General features: G+C 45.9%; 1 protein-coding gene across 1 annotated transcript; it reads left to right on the top strand.

The window, feature by feature from the left end:
• The first annotated feature begins 471 nt into the window (after nucleotides 1-471).
• LOC102371082 (transmembrane protein 178B-like) lies at nucleotides 472-10,547 on the top strand. Its single transcript, XM_025216669.1, has 4 exons — nucleotides 472-538; nucleotides 1,375-1,488; nucleotides 3,680-3,817; nucleotides 8,575-10,547. Exons 1-4 carry the CDS (start codon nucleotides 472-474, stop codon nucleotides 8,817-8,819), a joined length of 564 nt encoding a protein of 187 aa, XP_025072454.1. The 3' UTR covers nucleotides 8,820-10,547.
• Nucleotides 10,548-10,568: the final 21 nt, after the last annotated feature.

Raw genomic sequence — 10,568 nt, 5'->3', positions numbered from 1 at the left:
TTGTTTTATAGATCATTCAACCTTCTTATTTATATACTAAGAGATTAACTGAATCCTTTTTCTTATGTATGTTTTATAGGTTACTATAAGGAATTACTAATATATAAGTTTATCTAGAAATCTAGATATAGAAATATAGATATCTATATCTGTATATAGCTAGATAGCTAGCTAGATAGGCTTTACCTTCGCAAATCTTTCTGAACTGAATACAGGAGGTAAATCTTAAAGTCTTGTTTGGGACCTCTTGCAATATCTAGATACTAATGTGACACTGGCTTTTATAAGAGGTGATCGTTATAGGGTGTTGTTTTTGTATAGAACTACTCACAATGCGTCTGGGTTTTAGCTTTATTTTAGATCTGTGTAAAATGTTTTAAAGACATGTACAGCAGGCTGTAGGTGTAACCCCACTTGGCAGTGTGGAAATTTGGTTGTTGAAAATGGTGGGATTTGTACAGTGCCCTGCAGATGGTTCAAAAGGACACTGACCTTCTCCCACCTCCATTGCTCTCGCACTTAAGGAAAGCTTTACCTGGTAAAATGCAGTTGTTCTTCTGTCACTTGTGCTGGGGCCCTACCATGGGATTGTGTAAGCATCTGGAAGAGAACAATTCAGAATCTTCCTCTTTATGGGTGTGTGCACAGTGATGTACAGAGTAAATTCTGAATTATATCAGGGCAGCTTTTAACATGTAGGAAACTCCATTCTGTACTTTCCTCTCTTATGGTTGTGAAGTGATACCTTCCCAAAGCTTCTTATCACAGCCTTGTGGGAGGTGACGATCATTCAGGAAGGAAATTACCCTTCCTATTATACAGGCAGTAGGGCCGGGGTTCATGCCCTGTTCTCCATTTACTAGTGAATTTTGTCTAATTCCAAGCAGTGGGGCTGATGCTTCTTTTCTTTAGCTCAGGCCATAGGGTAGTCACTATTTGAGCATCAGCAAGTTCTTTTTGTCATTCATCTTAATTCTTCCTGTTTCATTTCTGTCCAGTGTCCCTGAATTTCATATCCCCACGTATGTCAGTAAACAATTTCTCTTCCTCCTTGAAATGGTTGCTTATTATTATGGCCTCACCCTGTTTGGGTCAGCACCCTGCTCCCTCTTCATCATCACCTGTTCATACCAAGACTGTCCCTTCCTTCCCTGTTAGCGCACAGTGCACCCACCCACAGACTATGAGAACCACATGTCTGTTTTTGATTATCCTAGCTGTCAATTCAAGGACTGGTTGAATTAATGGGTTCACTTTGTAGTAAAACTCTTTGTGTGTCCAGTGTCCTGGGCTGGCAGATTCCACAATAAAAAAGGGCAGTTTGGGCTTAGCATTGGAATTGCATTTGGACATTGATATTTCTGATTCTTTTAGGAGTTATCCAGCGCTGCACAGCTGTCAAGTACCACTATACCTCCTCCTCCCTCCCCCGCAACTTACCCATCAACATCACCAACACTATCCGGCAGGACGAATGGCATGCACTCCGTAAGTGATCCAAACTCTTAACAAGTCGTGCACCACTCCTAAACCAGGTACCAACGTATTCAGAGCCTTTAATCTCTTGGTTGTTGCCAAGCTAGGGCCTTGGCTCAGAGGCTAGAGGTTGGCATCTAGAACCAAATGCATCTTGGGTGTAGAGGCTGGAAGACATGTTGTCTGTAGTAAAGCCTAGAGAAGAGTTGGAAAGGTTAGTCTAGGGGTAGTATAGGTGGTTTTGGGAGTAGTTCTGATGTGATGGAGGCATTGGTGCGATTTCATGGGTAGCACTCTGGGCTACCCGTGCTTAGTGCTCTGGACTCTGCATTGCTTACTCAGTGTTAAAGGATTAAGTAATGTTCTTTAGGTCATGGATAGAAATGTGTGTTCATTTACGTTTGCACAGTACCTGTCATTCCCTCCTTGTGCTCAACCTTTGCAGCTCCTCACCTCTTGCAGCCTGCCCTCCCAGAAAGCATCCCAACCTGGCTCTTTCACCCTACTTGCCCCTTGTGCTACCCCTCTACTCCAAACTTCTCCCAGCTGTCTTCCACTTGCAATCCACTTGAAAATGCCTCAACCCACCTCCCCCTATATGTGCTTCCCTTATGTATCCTCCACTGCCCCTTATGTATCTTTCCTTGTAGAGTTCCCTCCTTTTATGTCCTCCAGACAAAAATTATGAAACAATTTAACTGCCCCTGGTGGTTTCCAGCCTGATATCACTTCTCTTCATAAGAAGTCACAAACTTCTGTGTCTGGTGTGAACGTATTATGGCAAAAGTCACACTGTAATCTCCCATGTCCGCATATTTGAGGAGGTGCTGCACACTTGCTTTCACAAAGGATATTGGCTGGAGAGCAGTACAGGAACATGAGCAAAAGTGTGACAGTCCTGTGGGTGTAGGGGTCCATTGTATTGGATTCCCACTCTCTGGCCTAGATTTTCAAAAGCAATTATGGCCAGATTCTCTTCCCCTTGTTATGTAAGTGGAGGTAGGCACTTAAGTGTAATTCTGTTCCTCTTTGCTTGAGTCCCTGAAAAACTGCTAACCTAAAAGCTGGTGCTTACTGCTTTTTGTGACTCGGTCTTAACAGTCGTAAGGGTAAAATGATAGTGTGAGACAAGTTGTTAGATGCATTAATGGATTTTCGGGACTTGAACAGGTGGAATAGAATTGCATTTAGGTGCATAAATCCACTTAGGCATGGATAAATATGCATAAACCTAATATGTGGCTAGAATCTGGCCCTTAGTATGTTGTGGTGCTGTATATTTTGGTGTCCAAGTTGAGACATGTCTCAAGAGGACCGTTTCTCAGAAAGTGCTGAGTGGCTGTCCTTTGGACTTAAAGACCCTTTAAAAAGTAGTGTACAGATCAGGCTTCCAAAATCACTGGCTGTTTTTAAGCCCAGATATAATGGTCCCTTGTGGTGAGGGGAATACTGAGACTCAGTTAGCATTATTCAGAGCCCCATGGGACATATAAATGTCCCTCTCTTCCTTGTCATGTAAGCTCAGTTGGGAAGAAACTATGGGGGGGGTGGGGAGGAGGAGGGGGGATGTAGGCAAAAATGGTCATCAGATAATCATGGACAGCAATTTCTTCAGGTTTTACTTTGGATGTTCTCTCTCCCTGCCTGATTGGCTCTTTGATCCAACCCCGTTCTGCGCTTGTGCTCTCCCTCTCTCTCCCTCTCTCTCCCTCCCTCTCTCTCTCTCTCTCTCTGCCTCAGTCTACCTGTTCTATGTTTTCTTCCCTTCCCTTCACTATCCTCTTCTTTTTCAGTTAATCCCCTCCCCAAAGGAAAAGCCCACCCAGCACTGCACCAAAGAAACAAACCAACCAAAAAATTATGCCATAAATGTAACTATTGTAAACAACAGCAGTGTTTGCTCTGCTAGTCTGATGTACCCCTGCCATGCCACAGCCTTCTGTCCTATTTGCCTCTTGCCATGCACAGAAATTCTCTCCATTTGCTGTGCCCAGCACAAGGAGGCCCTCATCTGGAGGCTCTCAGCATAATTTACACAGATCACTTTTAGAGGGAGAATACCAATGTCAGGCAGAAGACCTAACACTCTGTGGATGCTTTCAGTTCTTCCCTGTCTGTTCTCTTTCCTTCTCAAAATCCTATCTTGGGTGGCTTCTTCCTTTCTCTCCTCTTCCTCCTCTCTTCTCTTTCTTTCTCTCCTCAGATCTGCGGAGGATGACAGCTGGTTTCATTGGCATGGCAGTCTCTATCATTCTGTTTGGATGGATCATTGGTGTGCTAGGCTGCTGTAAACAGCACGAGCTCATGCAGTATGTGGCAGGGCTGCTCTTCCTCATGGGAGGTGAGAGGTTTTCTCTTCTTCACTCTATACATTAAGTAACAGAGCATTTTCCAGGCATGTAAAGGTCAAACCAGCCCCCTTGGCAAACAGCACAAAATGGTATATTAGGGTAACAATTAATGTAACACAGATGTTAAAGTGTTAGGTCCATGTTGACAGGAACTGAGTCAGGGTGGTTCCATGGATCTGAGCATGGAGCTCACTGCAGCCTCACATGCACAGAACTGAATCTGTTTAAGTAGCTGTCTTCCTATAGGGCTGCTCTCTGCTGCCTGGTGAGGTAGCATAAAGGGCAGGGTGAATGCAACTCTTGTAATTCCTCTGGCAGTGAGGTGGAAGCTGTTGAGTATACAACCTGCTACTCTTTTCAGAGACCTTAAGCCAGTCCTTTCAACCCGTTTGGTGAAGAAGTGTGTCTTGATGCTGTTTCTCTGTAGGAAATGATATCTACACCCTGCCTTGTCCAGCACTCTGTAGAGCAGGGGGAGGCACTTTGTGCCAACTGGTGCTGCTTGTGGCAGAGTCCCAGCCTTGCTTATCCAGCGGTAGACTACCTCAGTCCAAACTAAGTGCCTTGGCTTGGGCAGAAAAACCAGGACCTCAGAAATGGGACACAACTAACATAGCCTAAGCATTACTGTAAAACTGAGGAAGCTCCTGGGGAAGAGACGGGGCACTGTTCCAGGGCAAGGGCTCCAAAGCAACAGGGGAGAAGAGGACCAGTGCCAGTACATGTGCTGGAGTCAAGCAGGAATCTTATCTTTGCTACAAGACATCCATACCGATCACTGAGGTGTTCCTCATAGCAGTGTGGGGCTGGCACACCACCATTCAGTGAACATTGAGGAGACATCCTTCCTCCCCATCATGCAATTAGCTCTTCTCACTAGCACTGAATAGAAATTCCTTGCCTCAGCTAGCAGACCCTCCTCTCTGCCTCCAGGAGAGTCATAGTAAGGTCCTCTCTGTTTAGAATGCCACCTCCACAGGCATGGAAATGCTGTTGGGCCTGCCAACCCTGGCTTGGGCAATCGCAGCATTATATGCCATATTGCCCTCAGTGGGGTCATTCTGCCACTCCTGCATCTGAAAAGGAGGAGAGAACACCTCCTAACAGCTAGATCATCTGTATGAAAACCACAGGTGGCCCATGGTGCAGGAGACCAGGGAAGCAGAGACATCTGCCTCATCCTCCCTCCACTCTCCAAGGAATCCTGCTTATCCACAGAAGTAGCAGTAATGCAGCTTGGTGTTAAGTGATCTGCAGAGACTCTGAATAGGGAGGGGCTTATGTGGGCCTGCCTGGAAATGGAAGGGCCTCAGCCCCATTTCTAAAGTATCAGTGACTTTCTGAGTAAAACAGACCCAGACCTGCTGCCCAGATCCTAAATAGCTCTGCCCCATATGTCCAGAGCTGTTCCTTGTTTTCCTTCCTTTTCCAAGCTGTTCCTTGTCCTTCATAAAAACTGGAGGGTGCTGAATATGTCAAGCAGGAGAGGGAGTGCAAGATGCATCTTGTATCACAGGAAAGGTGTGTTGGGGGTGGACATGCACTGATTAGCCCAAATTAAGTTGCAGTAGAGGAGAAAGCTCAGTGGTAGGGTCCAGGCTTGTCATGCAGCACTGGAGAGAGGCCTTTCAACACACCAAGGGAAAAGGAAAGTAGCTGTGTGGGGTGTAGAACAAAAGGGAAGCCTGCTGTTGTTCTGTTTACTTGCTTCGGTTCTGTGGGGTGTTTTGATCTGAGCATCTCACTTTTACAGCATAACAGTGGTAGTTTGAGCAGTACTCAGTGAGCAGGTATGGGGGTGGATCAGGGTATCAAAGTGCCTGGGCTTTTGGATTCCACCAGAATGATGGGGCTGGGATTAGAGACTATGTGTGTTTACATGGGTCCAGTGGTGGATGCTTTAGGATAAGTGAGCAAAGATCACCTCAGCCTTGACTCTAGTGTTATTGTAACCTGAAAATGGAGCTTGCTATAAGAGGTGCTATACAATATTTTAAGGAGTTGGGTGCAGTGACTTGTCCCCACAGCTACCTGAAAGGAGACATAACTTAGACTTTGAGCACAGCTTTATGCAACACCTGAACTTCCTGTGTTGTCCCATTGCACTGCCAACCAGACCAGTTCCTTATTAGTTCATGAGTGCAGATGAGCTTGCAGCTTCAAGGCATAAGACTTCCTTTACCCTTTTTATGAAGCAGTAGCAGAGTCTGTAGGTAAGGGTGAGGCTGTGTTCTAGTTTAAAACTAAATTTTACATTCTTCAGATCCCCACAGTGGCTCAGTCAGGCTGGACACAGGTAATGTAGGTCTGGACTCAATGGTCAAGCTTGAAGGCAGTGAAAATTTGGAGTCATTTGAACAAAAGCTTCTGAGATGTCAGCCTTGAAAATGAGCTGTTTCCAAGGTTACAGAAGTCTGCTGTGAAGGACCACACGTATGCCAGACAGCAGCTTGTCGACTTTCTTCCCTGCTAGGCAGTCAGGGTTTATTTTAGAGCGTACCACATAGTTGAATGAGTCTAAGATGCCAGCCTCCAGCAAATTCAGCCTTAAAAATGTGACACAGTAAGAATCCTTTACTTCCTGCCAAAAAAAAATGCCTAGGAAGTACTCTTCCCCCTGCCGCCCCTTCTTATAGAGGCCTCAAAAAATTGACCTGAGCCAAAAGAAAAACAGAGTGGTGCTTTCTCTTGTGACAGGCTTGCAAGAGAAGGAAAAAAGAATTCTTCTAAGTAGCAGAGAGCTGGAGGGGGTGGGGTGAGGCCAGATCTGAAGGACAAGAAGTGGATGCATACTGGGCTGGAAGTTACACTGCTTGGCCTTGGTGCTTCATGCAGAAGGGAGGAAAGGAGCTGCAAGTAGTTGAGCCCAAGGTAAGCAACTACCCCAGGAGACCTGAAGTACAAACTATTCACCACTTCCAAGTCAATTGGATGCCAGTTCCCAAATAGCAGGGCTTGGGTTGTCTCATGCAGGAAGTGCTACTTTGACTCCTGGCCCTCCAGTGCTAGAACTTGGCTATTCAAACTTTCTCAGGGAGATGTGGCCACACCAGTAAATGACTGCAGGCTTACATTGTTGTGCTATATATACAGTGCAGGTGAGAGCAAGGGACTCTCAGTAGTGGCTTCTACACCATCACCAAGCTAGGTAAGGATGATTTCAACTTTTCTCTGGGAATCAGCACTGAAAGTGTGTTCTGGAGACTCAGTGCACTGGATTCTTAAGGAGGTTAAATCTACAAGAGCATTATTAGTGTGTTGCTGCCTCAGGGGTGTAGGTTGTAGCTGTGTTGGCCTAAAGACACAGGCAGACAAGGTTCTTTGGGTAAATTCTGTATCTTTTATTAGACCAACTCAAATGATTCTCTGGCTTCTGGCTGCTTTACCACTCTACCCAGGAAGAGCAGAGACCATCTGCAGATGCTTCCTCAGCCTGATTAAAGGTATTTGTACCCAAAAGCTTTTTTTTTCCAAATATTTTAAGTTGGTCTAATAAAAGATATTGGATTTACCCAAAGAACCTTGTCTGCTTGCTGCCTCATGGAATTCTCAGCCCCCTGGCAGGCACCCAGGCTCCTCAGCCCACATCCAGGGCTGTCCTTGGGGGGTGCAGATTGGGGTGACTGTCCCAGGCCATGCACTTTGGAGGGCCCCGCGGAGCGGTGACTCCGCACTGCCACCTGCTTCACGTCCGGCTGCTTAGACCCCTGCCAAATCTGCCGCTCAGCATCATCCCTCCCCCGCTCCAGCTTGAGTTGGGACAGTGATGTCTCTGCAGTCAGGCTTCAAAGTCATGAACCTGCCCATTGCTCAGAGTTAAGTGCCTAAGCCAAGGCAGACTTTTTCCACCAGGGGGGAAAAAAAAAGTTGCTATACCTTATGAACAAACACTATACCTTAGTGATCAGAGCACCAGGGTACTGAGCTGCAAGTCCCTCCTGCCTGTTTTGGAGAAGGGACTTGAATCTTTGAGTGTCCTAACCCCAAGGGCTATAGGATATCCTGCAGTGGGTCTTCCATGGTTTCCTGTTGAAGCTGTTCCACCTTGTGTAGAGTCCTTACATTTTGCAGCAGACTGGCAGTGACTGACTGTAAAGGGAATATCCCCAAGGATTTTGGTATTGGGCATTAGCCGTTTTGTGCATATGGAGCTCTAGGAGCTGCCTGGATTTTACCAACCCCAATCAGACACCTACACTGTTATAGCTACAGGTGAATGGGGGTTCTGAGGACCATGGTAACACCCAGTTGTTGGATTTAGCACTTGAACACAGATACTTTTCAGCACCATGGCTGAACTCTAGCGGGAATTAAGCATCTAAATAACTTGAGATTTCTGAGCCTTCATGATCTGAGAACAAATGGCACATTCACTTTAGTGGTAGAAGCCACAAACATCAGAAATCAAAACCATAACAAAGGGAGTGGAAGAGCTAAGAAACCTTTGTGGGCAAAATGACTTGAAGCCACTCTCAACTAGCTGTGTTTTGCCTACTCAACTCATGTAGGTACATGAAATTGGAAAGGCAGCAAAAAACTGAATTTAACAGGTGGAAATGTCACGGCTTGGAAAGTAGACAGTCCACTGGGTTAGACTGGAGCAGGACTCAGCTGTTCACATTGTGGATGGCTTTCCTGGAAAGAATGGGTCACAGCTCTAAGACTGGACACTGCACAGACTAGAGGAAGAGGAGAAATCATTTAACATAAGTAGACTCATCACTTTACTCTTTCTTTTCTCCTGCAGGTACGTGCTGTATCATCTCACTCTGCACTTGCGTGGCTGGGATCAATTTTGAATTGTCTCGCTATCCTCGCTTTGTATATGGGCTGCCAGAGGACATCAGCCATGGCTACGGCTGGTCCATGTTCTGTGCCTGGGGTGGCCTAGGACTTACTCTTCTGGCTGGATTCTTCTGCACATTAGCTCCATCACTCACCCCTTCTCATGCATCTGTACAGAAACCCAGACAGGAAAATGGGGCTGTGTGACCACAGATGAGAAAAGAGACTCTCAGAAGCACAGCCTAGGCAAAGCTGGGGGTTAACACCAGTGTGGAGATGATGGTGGTGAAACAGCTCTGGAACAAAGGAAGCACAAAGCCTTGGCATAGGCTTGCCTTGTGGTTCTACTACACAACTCCTGTGTTGGACACTGGTGCTACAAAGAACCCAGGTTGTAAATTCTTGTTGAATTGCTCCTTGGTGTTGTAAGGGGAACAGTTTTGCTTTTATACATGAGGGATTAATCCCAAGGGTTTTCCAAGTCCTGTCTGCACCCCCTTTGTCCTGTTTGTGTTCAGTTGTAAGGGATGTTGTCCCTTGGTGCATTGCTCCAGGTCTGTGTAACACTGACCAAATCTGTGGACAGCTAGGACAAAATATGTGGCTGACCTGTCTGCAGCTGAATATCCTTGGCTCAGGTCTTTACTTCCCCAAGAAACTTTGCAGTCTAGGCAGAATAAATAATCCATCCTGCACTGATTCAGCTACAGCAGAAAATTATACTGTGCCACTTTCAAGGCTGTTTCTAAGAGGAGCCTGCTATCGAAGATGCAGCAAAAATTGGTCTTCATCTGCCCAGAGTAAAATTCAAGTAATTTCTTTAGCCAAATGTGTATGGCCCAAGCTGTGCAAGCAGTAGATAAGCTATATATGAATGTACAGAGCTCACTTCAGGGGGTACAAAAAGACACTAAGAGTATAAGCTGTGCCCATCACTGTCACTCACCCTGAAAATATTCCCCATAAGGTAGAGCTCTAGCTGTGTTACAAAAACAAAGTCAATGACTGACAGGTTTGAGCTGCTGGGATCAGGTTCACTTACTTGAGTGACTCCTGTTCACGAGGAAAGAGCTTCCTTCCCTGCAGAAAGAAATGGAGTGGGTGGCTGTTCCTGTCTGAGCTCTGAAGGAGGTACAGTTCAGCCATAATGGTGAAAGTACAGAAACCTGATGCACTAGAGGATTTGTGAAGCTTGGCTTATTCATCCCATTCCTCCTCCTGTACACAGTAATGTCTAATACACAGCCCCTTTTGCTCCTATGTGTTCTGCTGCAACCAGCAAGAACAGAGTAAGCTCCTTCTCGGAACAGGCAGGGGGGGTAAGCAGTGAGTAACCTGCATGAGTCTTAGGGTTAACTTAGACATGTTAGCCAAGGTTCTGGAGGGTACAGTTTTCTTCCAGCTATCTTTTTCCCTTATATCCCCTCCCACTTCTCTCCCAGCTCCCAAAAGCTGCACAGATACAGACTGGCCAGTAGTTGATGGGGATGTTCGCATTGTATTTCTGATACAATTCAGTGGCATGTAAGATGTTCAGTGCTAAAGTCAGTGTATTTATGAAAAGTATCATTTTTCAATGGAAGTTGTGATTCTCAACTGGCATTAAAGTACTGACAGGCTTGTTTACTGGACTAGGCTGTGAGCACTGACCCTTTAATTATTACAGTCTGATTTCTGCCACTGCCTCTTCCAGAAGTGATCACCATTCCCTCAGCCATACACAACATTCACTAGAGGGAGCACTTGCATGTCATCTACTATGCACTACTCTTCCCTTGTAGCCACCTTTCTGCCTCTCCCTTGCAAAATGAGCAGAGCTTCCTACTCAAAGGCTGCTGAGAACCATCTGAAATCAAATCTTGTTGTCTTAGCTACAATATATTGCATTGGCCACACAGGTGAAAGGGGGCAGATCTGCTGGGGACCTTGCTGCCTTTGCCCTGCAAAGGGGGGGGG

This window comes from Alligator sinensis, unplaced genomic scaffold (assembly GCF_000455745.1).
Source record: "Alligator sinensis unplaced genomic scaffold, ASM45574v1 scaffold686_1, whole genome shotgun sequence".
Classification (NCBI taxonomy): Eukaryota; Metazoa; Chordata; order Crocodylia; family Alligatoridae; genus Alligator; species Alligator sinensis.
This window is presented reverse-complemented; position numbering and strand designations above follow the sequence as displayed.

Excerpts from the sequence above, each read along its gene's own strand:
- LOC102371082 (XM_025216669.1), top strand. The coding sequence starts at position 472 with ATGGTTCAAAAGGACACTGACCTTCTCCCACCTCCATTGCTCTCGCAC. Across the intron at positions 539-1,374 it reads CTTAAGGAAAGCTTTACCTG|GAGTTATCCAGCGCTGCACA; the intron begins GTAAAATGCAGT and ends TGATTCTTTTAG. Across the intron at positions 3,818-8,574 it reads GCTGCTCTTCCTCATGGGAG|GTACGTGCTGTATCATCTCA; the intron begins GTGAGAGGTTTT and ends TTTCTCCTGCAG.